General features: G+C 42.0%; 1 protein-coding gene across 3 annotated transcripts in view; it reads left to right on the top strand.

The window, feature by feature from the left end:
- Window positions 1–20288, top strand: part of SMAP1 (small ArfGAP 1) — a gene marked incomplete in the record, with an annotated part of 190881 nt that overhangs the window by 48968 nt on the left and 121625 nt on the right. For all 3 annotated transcript variants that reach the window (XM_056565838.1, XM_056565839.1, XM_056565840.1), the window contains 1 exon segment: window positions 13936–14021. In XM_056565838.1, the coding sequence (XP_056421813.1) occupies window positions 13936–14021 (86 nt within the window).

The following is a 20288-nucleotide window of genomic DNA, read 5'->3' on the forward strand; positions in this document are numbered from 1 at the left end:
AAAAAGTTTTTTACCCAAATATCCATGGTAAAATGAGGGTGCGTGTGTGCGTGTGTATACCCCGATACATCCCCAGGGAAGGCAGGGGGAGAGAGGCCGTCGCTGCCCGCTTCTCTCCCCCTGCCTTTCCTGGGGTCTAGAGCCCTGCTGCCGGCCCTTCTCTCCCCCTGGTTATCAGCGCCGCTGCCCGTTCTGTCCCCCTGACTATCGGTACCGGCGCCCCATTGCCGGCGCGGATAGCCAGGGGGAGAGAAGCGGCGCCGACAGCCAGGGGGAGAGAAGGGGCAGTGGCACCCATTGCCGGCGCCGTTGCCTCCCCCCATCCCTGGTGGCATAATTATCTGCGTCGGGTCCGCGCTGCTCCAGGCCTCCGGCGTGCGTCCCCTGCGTCGTTGCTATGCACGGCGCGGCACACTGACGTCATGTGCCGCGCCGTGCAGCGCATAGCAACGACGAAGGGGACGCACGCCGGAGGCCTACAGCAGCGCGGACCCGACCCAGGTAATTATGCCACCGGGGATGGGGGGAGGCAACAGGGCAGCGGCGTCTGCAATGGGTGCCGCTGCCCCTTCTCTACACCCCTGGCTATCGGTGCCGGCAATGGGGCGCCGGTACCGATAGTCAGGGGGACAGAACGGGCAGCGGCACCGATAGCCAGGGGGTGAGAAGGGCCGGCAGCAGGGCTCTAGACCCCAGGGAAGGCAGGGGGAGAGAAGCGGGCAGCGACGGCCTCTCTCCCCCTGCCTTTCCTGGGGCGGTATCGGCGTATAACACGCACGCAGACTTTAGGCTAAAAATTTTAGCCTAAAAAGTGCGTGTTATACGCCGATAGATACGGTAAATAAAAATCTATTTACATGCCTGCTTGTCATGAATGTTGACAGTGTCTGCCAAAAAAAAGCTTGGAACACAGGTACCTGTGGAGTGGACATATGGGGGCGAGGAATTGTTTCATAAACCAGTCAGCTAAGTCTTGGTGCATTCTTCCTAGACTAGATTGCATAAAAATAACTGTGTATTTCTGTTGCAAGATGTATGCATATATGAAAGGCAAAGAAATAAGAATGAGAGAAAAATGTAACAAGGTAAAATGAAATAAAGTAGATGACAGCCGTAGTAACTAGTAGTGCCTGCCAACACACGTGACAAAGACAAATTTGACCATAGAAATGTGAAAGCAGTCCTTGTGCAGCAATATTTGTTCCCTTTAAAAGCAAAGAATAATTTTTTCCTTTGCTTTGATATTTGCAGTTGTTTTTACCATCTCCTCCATCTCTGTGGCTATGCCCAGCAGAGACATATATGTTAATGACTGACTCCTGCTTATTATATGTCAATGAATCTGCTTTTCTATTTACGTCATACATATTGGAGCAGCCACTAATGTGCTTAGGCTTTCACAAAGTGGAAGTAATATGAAAAATAAATAGAAAATTAAATTAGTGTAATTCACAACAAGAGGTTTATAAACAAAATATTTGAAAGCGTTTATTAGTATGTCTATATATACTATATTTTCATCTCACATTTGTGAGAACGGTGGAAGAATTATTGATGGGCAAGGACAAGGTGATCTTTAATAATTCTCTGAAATGTGTAACTGAACCACATTTCTATTCTAGACTTTTATACAATTTCAAATACACAATGGGGGAGATTTGTTAAGAGAAGTCCCATGCCGCTATGTACAGAAAAACTTATCCCCTATCCACAGAATAGGGGATAAGTTTTAGATTCCGAGCGCTGTGGCCCCAGGTGAATTCACACCAGCGATCTGTGGCAATTCCGGTCATACGGGTCACGTGTGACCAGGAATCAGAAGGTTGTCGGTCATGTACTATACACCACCAGTTACCTCCTGTTGCTAGGAGAAGGTGGCAATGACATCAATAGCTACTGGCGGAGCAGGGCTTAATGTCCCCTTCTCTCAGCTCTGCCAGCCCACCTACCTCAGTCAGGGGGCAGAGCTGAGAGAAGGGGCCTCTGTAAAGATCCATTCCAAATGTCCAGTCCCCCCTATACACCTTCCCCAGGGGGTGTACGGTCTGTAATAGGGTCACATGTGTGTGTTCCATTCTTTTATTTTCCTCTGTATGTATGTAACCGTCAGCTACTGATATGCCATAGGCATCAAATGCAAATATAGCTCTAGGACTATTGAGCCCTGTAGTGCACCCGCACAGTATGTTACATCCACATATTGGGTATTTCCATACTCAGAAGCAATGGGGTTACAAAATTTGGGAGACATTTTCTCCTATTACCCTTTGTGCAAATGAAAAATTTGGGGTAACACTGGCATTTTTGTGGAAAAAAAAAGCTTAGGTTTAGATGTAAATACTCGCTGTACCCCTTGTTACGTTCCTTGGGGGGTGTAGTTTCCAAAATAATGGCACTTGAGGGGGTCCCACTGTTCTGGCACCATGGCAGCTCTGTAAACGCTCAAGGCCCCTGACTCTGATTCCAGCAAAATTCTTCAAAAGAGTGTGGTATGCACCCGCAAAGCAGTTTACATCCAAAGATGAGGTATGCCCTTACTACAAAGAAATGCATTTACAAATTGTGGGAGACTTTTTTTTTTTTTTTGTTACCACTTGTGAAAATGAAAAATTAGGGGTAACCCCAGCATTTTAGTGTAAAAAATAAAATGTTTCCTTTTCACATCCCACTTTAATGAACATTTATCAAACACCTGTGGGGCGTTAAGGCTCACTGTACTGCTTGAGGGGTGTAGTTTCCAAAATAGGATGCCATGTGTTGTTTTTTTTATTTATTTTCTATTTAATTTTGCTGTTTTGGCACCATAGGGGCTTCCTAAATGTGACATCCCCCCAAAAAAAACATTTCAGAAAAATTTGCTTTCCAAAAGCCAAATGTGTCTCCTTCTCTTCTGAGTATTGTAGTGCAGAGCATTTTATGTCCCCACATGGGGTATTTCCAATTTCCATACTCCTAAGAAATGTGGTTACAAATTTTGTGGGGCATTTTCTCCCATTACCCCTTGTAAAAATGGGAAATTTGGATAAAAAACTGCATTTTAGTTAATAATAAAAAATAAAATAATAATTTCATTAACACATCTGACTTTACAGAAAAGTCATCAAACACCTGTGGGGTGTTAAGTTTCACTGTACCCCTTGTTTCGTGCCTCGAGGGGTGTAGTTTCCAAAATAGTATGTATGCCAGGTGGGTTTTTATCTCTTTTTTTTTTTTTTTTTTTGCTGTTCTGGCACCATAGGGGCTTCCTAAATGTGACATGCCTCCCAAAAACCATTTCAGCAAGATTCACTCTCCAAAATCCCACTGTCGCTCCTTCCCTTCTGAGCCCTCTAGTGCACCCATAGAAGACTTGACATACACATATGAGGTATTTCCTTACTCGAGAGAAATTGGGTTACACATTTTTGGGGGCTTTTCTCTTTTTACCCCTTGTAAAAATTCAAAAACTGGGTCTACAAGAACATTTTAGTGTTAAAAATGAAGATTTTGAATTTTCTCCTTCACTTTGCTGCTATTCCTGTGAAACACCTAAAGGGTTAACAAACTTTCTGAATGTCATTTTGAATACTTTCAAGGGTACAGTTTTTATAATGGGGTCATTTATGGGGTATTTCCAATATAAAAGCCCCTCAAATCCACTTCGAAACTGAACTGGTCCCTGAAAAATTTCGATTTTGAAAATTTTGTGAAAAATTGGAAAATTGCTGCTGAACTTTGAAGCCCTCTGATGTCTTCCAAAAGTAAAAACATGTCAACTTTATGATGAAAATATAAAGTAGACATATTGTATCTGTGAATCAATATATAATTTATTTGGAATGTCTATTTTCCTTATTAGCAGAGAGCTTCAAAGTTCCAAAAATGCTAAATTTTCATTTTTGATGAAATTTTTGAATTTTTCACCAAGAAATGATGCAAGTATTGACTAAGATTTACCACTATGTTAAAGTAGAATATGTCACGAAAAAACTATCTCACAATCAGAATGATTAGGAAAAGCATCCCAGAGTTTATTAAGGTGACAGTGGTCAGATGTGCAAAAAAAAATGCTCTTGTTCTTAAAGCGGTATTCCAAGAATTTTTTTATTTGACTATGCTACAGGGGCTGTAAAGTTAGTGTAGTTCATAATATAGTGTCTCTACCTGTGTGTGACAGTTTTCTCACAATTTTTATGTGATTTTCACCCCAATATTTCTTTTTAACAGCATACAAAATGACTGTTGTCTCGGATTTTTCCCAGCTTGCAATGCGGTCGAGACCTGACTCACTAGTCAGCTGATGACAGGGAGCCTGTCTGCTTCAATGGGTGGAGAGAGCAATCTGCAACTAATGCAACAGCTGGAGGCACTCAGATTGAAGACCACAGGTCTACAGCTCATTTATGTTTCAATGGGTGGGGAAGCTGATGTGTGGGAGGGAGGAAAATGGAATTATGGGATTTGTAGGCAAACAAGAAAACTGAAAACAGGAAATACAAGTTCACAGAAAGCTAGCCACAGTGTTATGGTAATCTCATGACATAGCCATTTAGCCCAAGACAAGCACAGATCCTTCCTAAGAATGTCCATTACTGTCTGCCAGGTACGTTCTAAAATCACCGTATGCTGGATAACCCCTTTAAGGTCATAATGGGCTGGGTCCTTAAAGGGGTACTCCGGTGGAAACCTTTTTATTTTTTTATTTTTCAAATCAACTAGTTAAACAGATTTGTTAATTACTCCTATTAAAAAATGTTTCATCCTTCCAGTACTTATTAACTGCTGAATACTACAGAGGAAATTATTTTCTTTTTGGAACACAGTGCTCTCTGCTGACATCTCTCTCAATTTTAGGAACTGACCAGAGCAGCATATGTTTGCTATGGGGATTTTCTCCTACTCTGGACAGTTCTTAAAATGGATGGAGATGTCAGCAGAGAGCACTGTGTTCCAAAAAGAAAATAATTTCCTCTGTAGTATTCAGCAGCTAATAAGTACTGGAAGGATTAATATTTTTTTTAAATAGAAATAATTTACAAATCTGTTTAACTTTCTGGCACCAGTTAAAAAATTAAAAAAATTTATTCCACCGGAAACCAAATACTCAAAAATTATTTTTCAGTTTATGAAAAAAATTCATATTTGCCTTGTGCCAGAATTGTGTGTTCTAGACTCTTTGCACTTCACTGGAATGTTTAGTAAAGTGTTTTACAAAATGGGTATACTTAGAATGGCAAACTTTTGGTGAAATTGATTTAAAGCACAGAACAGTTTGGTAAGATCTATCGCACGCTGGTCCAGATCTGCCTTTAATAAAGACTCTGTCTGTTTTTTCCTATAACCAATTACAGCTCAGCTTTCATTTTATTAGAGCCAAATAAGATATGAGGGTATATTGCACGGTAGACAAAACTCTACACTGTAGAATGTTATCATCTTTACAGTAGTCTTACATTTAAAACATAGATAAAACTTGGTACAGTACTTGGAATTTGTGTGCTGTGTGAATGTTTTTGGCGCTGTTTTTTGTTGTGGTGAATTTGACGTTCTTACACCAAGTTCATGAAGAAGGCGCAGTATGTTTGATGAATTTGGAACAGCCCACAAAACACTTAGGAAAATGACTTCACTACGCCAGTCCTCGGTTTGTTCCCTCATACTCTGTGTCCTCCGCTTAGATGAAAAATTCCTGGTATCTGGCTAATTTGTTTGTCTTTTTGTAACAGTTTAAATCCCTCCAGCACTAACCCATACCAAAATGCTATTATAACCAGAGACAGTTTCAACTTTATAGTTAAATATTAGCAAAATCCGAAGCCATATTACTTTATTAAGAACTTTATATTACATGCCAACGTTCCAAAAACTGGGGAAAAATAGGCCTACACAGTGTATCTAAAGAAATGTCTGTGAAATAGACGTTTGTTCTAGTGTGGTCCTTGGGTGGTGTAGCTTTACAATAACATTTTTTTTTTTCTTTATAAGGTAGATGTGGCAACAAAAAAAAAAGGTTGCCATTGATGAATAAAGGGGTACTCCAATGGAAAACATTTTTTATTTTTGAAATCCACTTGAAAGTGAAAGATTTGTGCATTTACTTCTATTTAAAAATTGTATTCCTAAAAGGGATTATCAGATACAGTATGTTAAAGAGGAAGTTCTTTTCTTTTTGAATTTTTTTTCTGTCTGACCACAGTGCTCTGACACCTCTGTCCATGCCAGGAACTGTCCAGAGCAGGTGAGGTTTGTTATGGGGATTTGCTCCTACTCTGGACAGTTCCTGACATGGACAGATGTGTCGGCAGAGAGCACTGTGGTCAGACAGAAAATAAATTCAAAAGGAAAAAAGAACTTCCTCTGTAGTATACAGCAGCTAAGTACTGGAAGGATTTAGATTTTTTTTTAATAGATGTAATTAACAAATCTGTTTAACTTTCTGGCACAAGTTGATTTAAAAAAAGTTTCCAATAGGGTACACCTTTAATGTCCACTCAATCTACAAAAAGATTTCTACACGTGGATACAAACTGTAAAAAGTGTGTATGTTGAAAAGTCCCTAACTCATCCTGAGACAAATATGGGACTTTTCAAAGCACAAAAAGATGTCCAAATCCTGTTTTCAGAAAGCCTGGTTAAAGGGGTACTCCGCTGCTCAGCGTTTGGAACAAACTGTTCCGAATGCAGGAGTCGGGAGCTTTTGACATCATAGCCTTGCCCCCCTCATGACGTCACGCCCCGCCCCGCACCCTTAATGCAAGTCTATGGGAGGGGACGTGATGGCTGTCACGCCCCCTCCCATAGACTTGCATTAAGGGGGTGGGGCATAATGTCATGATGGGGCAGGGCTATTACATCATGGGTTCTATCGTTCGGAACAGTGGAGTACCCCTTTTAAGATCCAAAAGCTTCACATTAGCCCAGGTTTATCAATCTGCCTGAAACCCAGACTGTCAGGTTTTGCCCATAACAACCAATCACAGCTCAGCTCATATTTTGCCAGAGCTCAATAACATATGAAACATAAGCTGTGATTGCAATCAGACACAAATTAATGATTGCAGATTCTTCTTTATATTTGTTATAAATAGTTAAATTCCACACCGAGACATAGGTAAAGAAGCTGACACATTTCGGCTATAGTGCCGTAGTCGTAGATTCCTTTCATAAAACATGAGCTGTGATTGTGTGGTATTTCCCACAGCCACCAGTTTGGGTTTCAGGCAGATTGATAAATCTGAGCTAATGTGATTGGGTAGTTCCGGTGGTGCCGGTAGAACAATCGGCACTGTATCCATCGGCTCCTAATTAAGCTGACTAGACTCTTCTCTGGAGTCTTCAGCTCCACCAAGATAGATTATGCAGCTGATCGCTCTTGGCGCACTTGACTGATTCATCCATCACCATGTGTCTGGAAATATTACTATAATAATTATCCCTTTGTTTCTAAATTATCATGTAGTTTTAAAGAAATTGTGTCTCTGAACAGTTCTCAGAAAAAAAATGTAAACTGGATGTGAAAAACAATGTTATATAGGTTTTCAGTTTGTGTAATTTCACCATGGTATTTCTTTAATTTTTTACAGGTCTTTTTAAAAATGAAAGAAGCAATCTGGTTGCTATTGGCAATTGGTCAACTTTTTCTCTGCACAGGTTTTGATAAATCTCCCCCTATGTGTTTTAACCTCTTGGGGACGCAGGGCATATGCTTACGCCCTGCATCCCCGATCCTTAAGGACTCAGGGCGTACCTGTACGCCCTGAGTATTTCCGGTCCCAGCTGCTCGCCGGTCGGGGACCGGACCAGGATGCCTGCTGAAATCATACCAATTGGAGGCATAGTACTAAAACTCCCAGCATAGCCTTTGGTTTGGTTATGCAACAACTGTAGTTGCATAACTACAACCCCCAGCATGCACAGGCAACCAAAGGGCATGCTGGTAGTTTTAGCAGTATGCCTCCAGCTGTTGCATAATTACAAGTCCCAGCATGCCCTTTGGCTGTCCGGGTATGCTGAGAGTTGTAGCTTTTTGCAACAGCTGCAGACACACTGGTTGCAAAACACTGAGTTTGTTACCTAAATCATTGTTTCGCAACCAGTGTTCCAGGGCTCCAGCTTTTGCAAACTTCAACTTGCAGCATGCACTGATAGACCGTACATGCTGGGAGTTGTAGTTTTGCAACAGCTGGTGGAACACTGGTTGCGAAACACTGAGTTAAGAAACAAACTCTGTGTTTTGCAAACAGTGTGCCTCCAGCTGTTGCATAACTTCAACCCCCAGCATGCACGACAGCCAAAGGGCATGCTGGAAGTTGTAGTTTTGCAATGTACAGGGTACATTCAGACGGGGGGGGGGGGGGGGGGGGGGGGGGTTTACAGCAAGTTTCTCGCTGCAAGTTTGAGATGCAGCAAATTTTCTGTTTCAGCTCAAACTCCCAGCAACAAAAGAAACTCGCTTTAAACCTCAGCCCGTGTGAATGTACCCTAAAAACACTACACTGCACAAAATAGGTTACGAAAACAGTTACGCCCTGAAATACGTCTGGAACGACACTGTCTCCAAAACGGAGCCTCCAGCTGTTGCAAAACAACTCCCAGTATTGCCGGACAGCCATTGAATGTCCAGGCATCCTGGGAGTTTTGCAACAGCTGGAGGCACCCTGTTTGGGAAACGCTTCCGTAGGCTAATTTTGGTATCGTAGGCGAGTATAATTCTTGCATCCGGGTCAGTCCCTATACAAATCCCTAATTTAGGCCTCAAATGCACATGGCGCTCTCTCACTTCAGAGCCCTGTCGTATTTCAAGGCAACAATTTAGTGCCACATATAGGGCATTTCTGTACTCGGGAGAAATTGCCTAACAATTTTTTTTTCCCTCTCCTTTTACCCCTTATGAAAAGGTAAAGTTGGGGTGTCTACACTTGCATGTTATTGTTTTTTTTAACATGCTGGTGTTGCCCCATACTTCTCATTTTCACAAGATGTAAAAGAAAAAAAAGACCCCCAAACTTTGTAACACAACTTCTCCGGAGTATGAAAATACCCCATATGTGGACGTAAAATGTAATTTTGAGGCCTAAACTGGTAATTTGCACAGGGGTGGCTGATTTTACAGCGGTTCTGACATAAACACACAAAAAATATCTACATGGGACCCCATTTTGGGAACTACACCCCTCACGTAATGTAATAAGGGGTGCAGTGAGCATTTACACCGCACAGGTGTCTGACAGATTTTTGGGACAGTGGTCCGTGAAATTGAAAAATGTAATTTTTCATTTGCACAGCCCACTGTTCCAAAGATCTGTCAAACACAAGTGGGGTGTAAATGCTCACTGCACCCCTTATTACATTACATGAGGGGTGTAGTTTCCAAAAATGTTGGGGGGCACATTATCCTATTACCTCTTGTAAAAATGTAAAATTTGGGGAAAACCACCATTTTAGTGAAAATATATATATTTTTTTTCATTTACACATCTTTAACTAAAAGTCGTCAAACACCTGTAAGGGATTTTTTTGCTGTTCTGGCACCATAGGGGCTTCCTAAATGCGACATGCCCCCAAAAACCATTTCAACAAAATTCACTCTCCAAAATGGGTTACAAATTTTGGGGGGCTTCTTCTCCTTTTACCCCTTGTAAAAGTTCAAAAAATGGCTCTACAAGAACAGGTGAGTGTAAAAAAAATTAAGATTTTTAATTTTCTCCTTCACTTTGCTGCTATTCCTGCGAAATACCTAAAGGGTTAACAAACTTTCTGAATGTCATTTTGAATACTTTGAGGGATGTAGTTTCTATAATGGGGTCATTTATGGGGTATTTCTCACAGAAAAGACCCTCAAATCCACTTTGAATTTTTCGTGAAAATTTTGAAAATTGCTGCTATACTTTGAAGCCCTCCGATGTCTTCAAAAAGTAAAAACCTGTCAACTGTATGATGCCAACATAAACTAGACATATTGTATATGTGAATCAATATATACTTTATTTGGAATGTCTATTTTCCCTACAAGCAGAAGGTTTCAAAGTTAGAAAAATGCTAAATTTCAACATTTTCATTAAATTTTGGGATTTTTCACAAAGAAAGGATGTAAGTAACGTTGAAAATTTACCAGTATGTTAAAGTAGACTATTTCACGAAAAAACTATCACAGAATCAGAATGAAAGGGAAAACATCTGAGTTATTAATGCAGAAAGTGACAGTGGCCAGAATTGCAAAAAAAAAAAAAAAGCTGAGTCCTTTAAAGGGGTACTCCCGTGGAAAACTTTATTTTTAAATCAACTGGCGCCAGAAAGTTAAATAGATTTGTAAATTGCTTCTATTAAAAAAATCTTAATCCTTCCAGTACTTCTTAGGGGCTATATACTACAGAGGAAATGCTTTACTTTTTAGATTTCTCTTATGTCATGACCACACTGCTCTCTGCTGACCTCTGCTGTCCATTTTAGGAACTGTCCAGAGCAGCATATGTTTGCTATGGGGATTTTCTCCTGCTCTGGACAGTTCCTAAAATGGACAGCAGAGGTCAGCAGAGAGCACTGTGGTCATGACATCAGAGAAATCTAAAAACGCCTATATTACTGAAGCGTATGCACTTAATTCCTGTCTGGTAGCACCTCCTACAGTACAGGGAGGTACTACATAATCTGTACTCTTTACCTGTGCCAGGGTTAGCTGCTCCTTTGGACACCAGGTGAGGGTGGCTCGATTTTAATTTTTTAGGACATTGCGTGTACTGTACAGGACCCTGAAGAAGCCCCAGTCCTCTACATAGACAGTGATTTACAGCTCCCAGCAGCTCTTTCTTTCTTTTATATGGAAGGACTTGCTTTATCTGGACAGAAGCAGAAGACCAATGTTCAAACAGTGGTCTCCTGCTTCTGTACATCCACCGGCCACATCATTCACCCCCCTCTTTCCCCTGTGCCAAATCATCCCCCTTTTATTACCCCCTGTGCCACATCATTTCCTCTTGATCTCCCTGTGCTATTTAATTCCCCCTTTATTGCCCTCTGTGCAAATGTATTACCCCCTCTTTACCACCCTCTGAGCCATTTCATTACCTCCTTATACCCCTGTGTCACTTCATAAAGAGGGGGTGATTAATTTACATAGAGGGTAATAAAGGGGGAATGAAATGGCACGTGAAAGGGGGATAAAGGGAAAATGATATGGCTTGGGTGGGGGAGTATAATTTGGCACAGGGTATAAAGGGGTGAATAAGGTGGCACATGGTATAAAGGGGGATGAAATGATACGGGGGAGGGATAAGGGATGATTAAACCGCACTGGGAGACTCTACTGTAATATTGCTTTTTATCAAGTTTTATAGGTAATTTTTAGCCTTTTTCCCAATAGGGGACATCTCTCAATAGCTGACACTTTTTTTTATTCCCTGTGAGTGTCCGCTATTGGGAGATTCTACTGGTATATTAAATGATGATAAAAAAAAATCTGGAGTACTGATTAGATTTATAAAAACAATAAACCCCATATGTACACTGCTTGAATACAAAGATTACAAAAAGTGCGGTATGGGATATAACCGATTACTAAATACCAATATACGGGCATAAACATGCAACCACAAATTATGAATATAGAGTGCCCATATGCCACCCCACATGTGCACCAAATAAAGTAAATGTAAATGGCCCCTCAATATTCTACCACATCCAAGACGTTTTGCATAGAATAGAAGCATTCTTTTTGTCTTCTTATTTCTTCATGTGGGCTGTGGTAGGATACGGAGGTGCCATACTTTACTCTGTATGTCTATGTTTACTTTGCTGCGCAATGCTCTATTTCTATAGGGTAGTGGGATATGGGTACTCTATTTAAGTTGTGGTAGCATATTTATGCCACTTTATTGGTATTTAGTAAGCCTATATCCTATACCGCACTTTGTATTTTTGTACTCTTAGTACCTTGAGCATTGTATATATTGTGTTTGTTTCCGTGCATATCTAGTCAGTATCCGTACCCTTTTCCTCTTATGTTTGGCTTCCACATTTTTCTATAATGATTTAATCAAGACATTTATATTTTATTCTATGTGTAGTGTCCCTTGAAGTGTTGGTGGTGCTGTATGTATATTTGAACAAGGGACTTCATATATATATTCAGGACTTCTTTTTTTTTTTTTTTTTTTTTTTTTAAAGTAGCATTTTCAACTGGCTCCCTTTAATGTCAGGTACACATTCAGCATTGGTTATTCTTTGCGAGGGTTTGCATACAGTGTTTCACTGTAAGAACAATAAAAATGTTGCAGTTATGTGTAGAGATTTCCCTATTACAGCCCTGTCTTCCTCCTTTTTTCTTTCTCAATTCTCGGACGGAGGTCTGGATAAGCATATTTTGTACAACTTCACCAAAGGTATATAGAATGGAGCACTCACCCGGTCAGTAGATTCTTAAAAACTTTATTTCATCAAAAGGACAAACATGCAGGGGAGCGGAGGGTGCAGAGGGGGAGTGTCTGGGTAACGGTCCGTATCGCGCACATAGTGCTTCGTCAGGCCCCTAAGGGGGCCTGACGAAGTGCGACGTGCGTGATACAGACCGTCACCCAGACACTCCCCCTCTGCACTGCTCTCCTGCATGTTTGTCCTTTTGATGAAATAAAGTTTTTAAGAATCTACTGACCGGGTGAGTGCTGCATTCTATATACCTTTGGTGAAGTTGAACCTGATGTCTTCTATGTGAGCACTGAGGAGGTCGTATGGATTAGCTGCAGGAGCTGCAGAGACTCTGTCTACTGGAGATAAGAATATTTTGCTTCTCTCAATAAAGATATATGTAATCACAGTAAAGAGTGAAATATACTTCACCTTTTTTTTTTCCTCACACATAGCAGTGTGTGATAAAGCAGGTGAGATTTCAGATTGACATAGATATTATTAGTTCTATTTAGCAACATTGCATCAAAAACAAATATGTGGATTGATCCTCTCCCTAGACTCTTGGCCCTGCCTACACGTTTGGCCCTCCATGGGTATACCACTCCAGTATAAAGCTATACAGTCTTTCAAGTGAGTTGCCTGCTGAGCTTACCCTTGTGCTCAGCCGCCCAATTCCCAGTAGTGTAGACTCGATCTTCTGTTGATGAGAATTCTTCAGTCAATATATATTCTTGTAAGGTTGGGAGTGTGACGTACATGCGGGAGCCATTGAGTCATAATTAGCTGGGGCTGTAGACTGCGATGGCCTCCTTAACTGTAATTGAAATCTCATTACTGCTGATGGTAAAGTGGAGATGTCATTTGTGATGCAGCAAGGAAAATGATTGATACTTCTACCGTGCTGAGGACTTCATTATTGTACCAATCCCCTGCCCTCTTTACATCTGACTTTCTTTATACTCTTTTAACGATTTTTCGGTTTAACGCTAAGCAAGTCTTCAAATGTTCCATTGTGAATTGGGTGTTCTTTCTCCTTTTTTGCCATAGAAAAGGGTTTACGTGTCGGATGATCAATAAGGATCATTGTCTATAATGCTAAAACGATTACATTTATCCAGTAGATGCCTGCGCCATCATCCAGGACACTTGTTCCATTTTGTATTGGAGATAAGCATTAAAGACTGAGAATTTTATTTTTACCTTCTCTTAGGAAAATGTTTATTGACAATAAAGGTGTTTGACATTTTCAAGCCTGCAATAAGTTTTTAGCAAGAAAATTGTATTTTGACACATGTGCATCCTTGTGCCCAGCAAGGTCTACATAGAAAAAGTATTCGGCAATTAATCTTTACATCTATGAATGGCTTTAGTTGTGTGGACAATGTCAAAAAATCTGTTAGGTACTTTTGTGGAAATTTTGTAAATTCAACTACACAAAGTATTCCCATCTGTATTACCGTATTTGCAGCATTGGAAGACCCATTAGTTCATTTCCCAATGTTGACTTAAATGTTGTGTGGACACATTCTAACATTTTTTTTTTCTTTCTTTTAGTGCATGCAAGACATGGGCAACACAAAAGCAAGAATTCTGTATGAAGCTAATCTTCCTGAAAACTTTAGAAGACCTCAGACAGATCAGTATCCTTTTAAAATTGTTTCAGTATACACCAAGGTGGCTTCATTTCTATAGAACTCTCATGGATGCCATTTGCCTTCAAATACTTAAGGGATCCAAAATACACTATGTTAAGTACATTATACATTACCTTTAACAGTCTGATAACTTGAATGATCAAATACATTTACATTTTTACATATGTCTTACTTACTTACTGTATTAATGAACCAAATGTATACATAGTAAAGGAAATAGAGAATGGTTGTTTATGGTACTTATTCTGTTTGGGTGACTGTAACTAGTGGGGTACCACAGGGGTCAGTCTTGGGTCCTGTTCTATTTAATATATTCATTAATGACCTTGTAGAGGGGTTGAATAGTAAAGTAGCAATCTTTGCAGATTACACCAAACTCTGTAAAGCGGTAAACACTACAGAGGACAGTGCACTGTTACAAATGGATCTGGATAGGTTGGAGGTTTGGGCTGGAAAGTGGCAGATGAGGTTCAGCACTGATAAATGTAAGGTAATACACATGGGGAAGAAATATCTGGGCTGGGATTATGTATTAAATGGGAGAACACTTGGGATGACTGACGTGGAAAAGGACTTGGGAGTCTTAGTTAACAGTAAATTTAGCTGTAATGACCAGTGTCGGGCAGCTGCTGCCAAGCCTAATGAATTCATGGGGTGCATCAATAGGGGCATAGATGCCCACAACAAGGAAATAATTCTACCGCTGTACAAATCACTAGTCAGACCACACATAGAATACTGTGTACAGTACTGGGCACCAGTGTAAAAGAAATATATAGTGGAGCTGGAGAGGGTTCAAAGACGGGCAACCAGAGTAATACGGGGAATGGGAGGACTACAGTACCCAGAAAGATTATCAGAATTAGGGTTATTTAGTTTAGAAAAAAGGCTTAGGGGCGACATAATTACTATGTATAAAATATATTGGGGGACAGTACAGAATCTCTCCCATGATCTATTTATACCCAGGACTGTATCTATAACAAGGGGGCATCCTCTACGTATAGAGGAAAGAAGGTTTCTACACCAGCACAGATGGGGGTTCTTTACTGTAAGAGCAGTGAGACTGTGGAATTCTCTCCCTGAGGAGGTGGTCATTTTTTTTTTCAACCATATGAACTATGTTACTACTTCTCCGTGCTCCAAAGCTCCCATTAAAGTCAATGGAAGCGATGCCACACTGCACTCATAGTAGCAGTACCTTTTTAGATGGTGGTTGGTAAAACAAAAAAAAATTAAAATTGTTGCAACACCAGTAAGGCTAAAGTTTATATAACAGTTAAACACAGTCACAGGTATATGATCTGGGCAAGTTAGTTAAGTTTTTTTTTTTTTTTTAGCCGGATTGGTATTCAATTGCAACTTTCAACCTTCTCTGGGAGGTTTCCGCAATGCATCATGTCTCCACTTCGTTTTTATCGTCAATGTTTTTATTGAACGGTAACAATGTTAATACAGCCAGTACATGAGTGTTAAGTCCAGTGCAATTCATGTTATCACTGCAAAAACACTTGGGTACATTCTAGGGTAGATTCACACAGGATTATAGCAGGGAGTTTGAGCTGCGGCGGAAAATTTGCAGCTGCTCAAACTTGCATTGAGAAGCGCCTGTGTGAATGTACCCTGTACATTCACATGGGGGTGGGTGCGCAAACTTCCAGCTTATGCTAAACTAGAACTCCCAGCATGCACAGACAGACCATGCATGCTGGGAGGTGTAGTTTTGTAACAGCTGGAGGCACTTTGGTGAGGAAACATCTAATTAGGTAAGAGTCTAACTCAGTATTTCCCCGCCAGTGGGCCTCCAGCTGTTGCAAAACTACAACTCCCAGCATGCACTGACAGCTGAAGGGCATGCTGGGAGTTGTAGTTATGCAACAACTGGAGGCACTCAATTACAACTCTCAGCATGCTCTATGGCTGTCCGTACATGCTAGGAGTTGTAGTTTTGCAAGATCTGGAAGGCCACAGTTTAGAGACCACTACACAGTCATCTCCAAACTGTGGCCCTCCACTGTGGCCCTCTTGCAAAACTACAAATCCCAGCATGCCCACACAGCAAATGGCTGACTGGGCATGCTGGGAGTTGTAGTTTTGCCAGATCTGGAGGGCCACATTTAGAGATCACGGTGCAATGATCTCCAAACTGTGACCCTCAAATCCTTACTATCATATCGACACCGCCAGACCGCGCACAACTGCCGCCACCAGCCATCAATGATCGTTGCCACTGCTGGCACCACCAATGATCGCCCGTTCCCCTGCTCTTCCCAGACTTGGCAAGGGTGGGCAGAACGGCGGAACCGAACTTTGAACCTCCCACCCCCTGCCATTGGTCGGTCAATCCCAACCGACTAATCGCAGGGATAGGAGTGGGATGGCACCCCTGCCACCCCACTCCTATCCTTTAGGGGGATTGGTGCCTTCCGAGACAGCACCAATCGCCCGTATTTTCCCGCTCACCAGTGACCCGATTGGCCCGGAAATGCTGTGATTTGCTGGTCAGAATTGACCGGCTAATCACGGCGATCGCTGACAGCAGTCATCCAGTTCCGATCAGGTTAACCGGTTAAACCACACGGTCAATCGTGTAAATGGGAAAAAATACCAGTCAAGAATTTCGCATTTTTGATCACTTCATATAGCAGAAAAAAATTCTGAAAGTGATCAAAAAGTCCATTAAAAACAAATAATGGTACCGTTAAAAACTAGTGATCACGGTGCAAAAAATAAGCCCTCATACATCTCTATAGACAGAAAACTAAAAAAAATTATAGGTGTCAGAAGAGGACCATTTTACGCATACTTACTTTTTTTTTCTCTAGCAAAATAAAACAAAACCTATAGAAATTGGGTCTGAGACCCATGGTGTCTGAATAAAATAAGAATACATTATGCCACAGGGGGAGTGCCATCCTTTCAAGTCTTGTATTTCTACTATGAACGTGGGTGCAGTGAGTCTATGCGTAGGGAGAGATTTATCATTGAGTTTACCCCTTTTTCTAGTGTATTTTTTTATGCTCTATCTTTTTTGATAGAATATTTTCTGATGTTCTCTACGTGCTTTGATCAAAACGTGTCCCCCATCCACCACGGGGAGGTGGCCTCATTTAGGATGGGACACTAGCACAAATTCTGAGCCTAACGCTCAAATATCCACTCACCTCTGCTGGGCATATAGCCTCTGACTGGGTGACATGCTGGATCCATAAACAATTTAAAACTCCACCTGTATGTACATGTAAATGCTTTACACACTAATCTACTAATTTGTGCATTTTTTGTTTAGATATGAAAACTTTACGCAAAGGCAACAGATTTTGCACAAATATAGAACACCGAGGAGTACACGTACGAATGAGTCAGTTGGTAGAAACATGAAGCAATGTCTATATTTGCACAAAATTAATCAACAAGCTTGTGCATGGTTGATAAATTTTGCCCAGACATGCAAAACATAGAAAGCACTGACAGGGTTTAAATGATCTCTAACTCACACAGACATTGATAAATCTACCCCATAGTGTGAATTACGACTGACTGTTCTGTTGAGAGATCGACTATATAATTGGTTATCGTTGGAATCGTATCTACCTACTGAAGAAAGATAATGGCCCTGATTTACTAAGAGTTGAGTGTAGTTTTCTTTTGTGTTTTTTTTTTTTTTTCCCAACAGATATTTTTTCAAGGTATTTACTAAGGTATCCCTACATTTTGCACTTTTCCCTAAATTTTCTTTTTCGGGTTTTCACAGTAAAATGGAGAGTTTGTCGAGTTTTTTTCAATTCTGCTGCAGACAGAATTTCTGGCGCAATGCGCCAGAATCTGGTTCACCGCCCAATCTCTGAGGTCGGGTTTACAATAGTGAATCAGGACCAATGTTTAATTTTTACTGAAAAGTGGACTACATAGAAGCAGAACCCCCTAAGAGTTGCATAATGGAATTTTTTCTCAATTTTGCCCCACAAATAATATTTTTTTTGGCTTTACCATACATTTTGTTGTAAAATGAGTGATGTCACTACAAAGTACCACAAACAGCAAGCACTATAGATGGAAAATTGATGAAAAATTTTAAAGATGAGAAGAAAAATATGAAAACACAAAAAAAAAGAAATAGTAAAGCACATTACTATATGGCACGCAATGCACAATTAGGAGCGGCAATACTTATACTTTCCATAGTGTTGTGTTCTGCTGTTACAGATAACCCATGGGTAACCTAGCCTCTCACTGATAAGGGATTAAGTAAATATGTTTTTTGCAGGACTAGAGACACTTGTATAAGTGAAGGGAATGGAGGGTCAATAGTTCAAGACTGAAGCTGTAAACCATTGGAAAAACTGCTGCCATTCAGCTAAGGCTATAAAAATTTGAAAAACTCGATTGTAAGCTTAAACGGGTACTCCGCCCCTAGACATCTTATCCCCTGGTCCCATCAGATCGCCGTGGTCCCGCTGCTGGGGACCCCCGGGATTGCCGCTGCGGCACCGTGCTATCGTTACGGCACAGGGAGAGTTCGCTCTGTGCGCAATGACGGTCGATACAGGGGCCGGAGCATCGTTACATCACGGCCCAGCCCCTCGTGAGGTCACGGCCCGCCCCCTCAATACAAGTCTGCCATAGACTTGCATTAAGGGGGCGGGCCGTGATGTCAAGATGGGCGGAGCCATGACGTCACGCTGCTCCGTCCCCTGTATCGCCCGTCATTACGCACAGAGCGAACTCGCTCTGTGTAGTAATTAAAGCGCGGTGGCACAGCAGCGATCCCAGGGGTCCCCAGCAGCGGGATCCCGGCGATTTGACATCTTATCCCCTGTCCTTTGGATAGGGGATAAGATGTCTAGGGGCGGAGTACCCATTTAAACTTTAAACATGACTATGGGATTCTACTAGGGAAATCATGTTTTATAATAAATGCCCCTTCCTGGATCCTCCCACTGCCCTATCTTCAGCAGCAGATCAGCACACAAACTGTTCAATACAGTCGACTGTTGGCTTCCCAGCCAGTAGTCTTGTGGTAATGAAATGTATGCTGCCTTTCTTTCCTTCATGGAATGTATAAAATACATTTGCATGTTAATACAGAGGAGTCGGAGTTTGAAGTACAAAAAACGTCAGTCGGAACATTTATCTACTGACTCCACAGCCCTGGTTTGTGGCCGCCTGATGCCCCCCCCCCCCCCCTTTAGCACGCCCCATTTCCCTGCGGCTCACAGTGCACTGAATACCCTGTGTCAGCACTGCGGCTGACATGTAACCCCTTCCCCACCATGGGGACAGTGCGCCCTCAGTGGGAATCAGGGGAATTGGGCGCACGGTCCCTATGGTAGCGGAATTAGTAACATGTCAACCGCAGCACTATCATGAAGCAGGGCTTCTTTTCCCCGATCCCCGTTCGGGAATCGGAGAACAGAAGCTGTCACCTCCCCCTGCAAGCGCTGGAAGTCAGTGAGCCGTGGGTGCTGCAGAGCAGTAAGCCAATGTGAGCCGCGGGTGCTGCAGAGCAGAAGCCCTGCAGTGCCTGCGGCTCACTGGCTTTCGGTGCTTGCAGGGGGAGGTGACAGCTTCTGTTCGGGGAACATCATTCACTTGCCGACGTAGGGAGAGTGTGCAGCTCACAGTTAACCCTTTCCCCAATGCTGGGACATCATTTTTTTGGGGGGGGGGGGGGGGGATGGGAAGCAGAGCAGTGCCCGGAGGTCATATATGATTAGTTCCCCGATGTGGGGACAGCGCGCTGCGGCAGGCAATTCATTCATTCCCGATGTGGGGAATCATGATAGTGCTGCGGCTGACATTGGGACCTTGCACCCACGGGGGGAATCATGATGGCAGAGTCCACCCGCGGGCACACGGTCCTCATGGTGAGGAAGGGGTTACATGTCGGCCGCAGGGCTGATACAGAGTATTTAGTACACTGTGAGCCATGGGTGCAGGGCTGGCTGACAGTGGGAGGAGACATGCATCCTCTGGCTGTACTGTGCGAAAAAGGAAGGGAGAGAACAGAACTCACAACCACTTAATGAATAACACCAATTTAATGAATATTCATTACGGGGGGGATGGTGTAAAAGGGGCGAAACCATTTCAGGAGAAAGATAAACAGCAACGCCTGCAGCACAGACGTATTGTCCACAACAGTGAACAAACCTGGCCGAAAGTGTGGACGACAATCAAAAGCAACCAGAAAAACTACTGAACTTCTGTCACAGAAAAGAGGTCCGTGAAAAACAGACATGCTGTGGACAG

The sequence above is a fragment of the Hyla sarda genome, chromosome 3 (assembly GCF_029499605.1).
Source record: "Hyla sarda isolate aHylSar1 chromosome 3, aHylSar1.hap1, whole genome shotgun sequence".
NCBI classification, from domain to species: Eukaryota; Metazoa; Chordata; class Amphibia; order Anura; family Hylidae; genus Hyla; species Hyla sarda.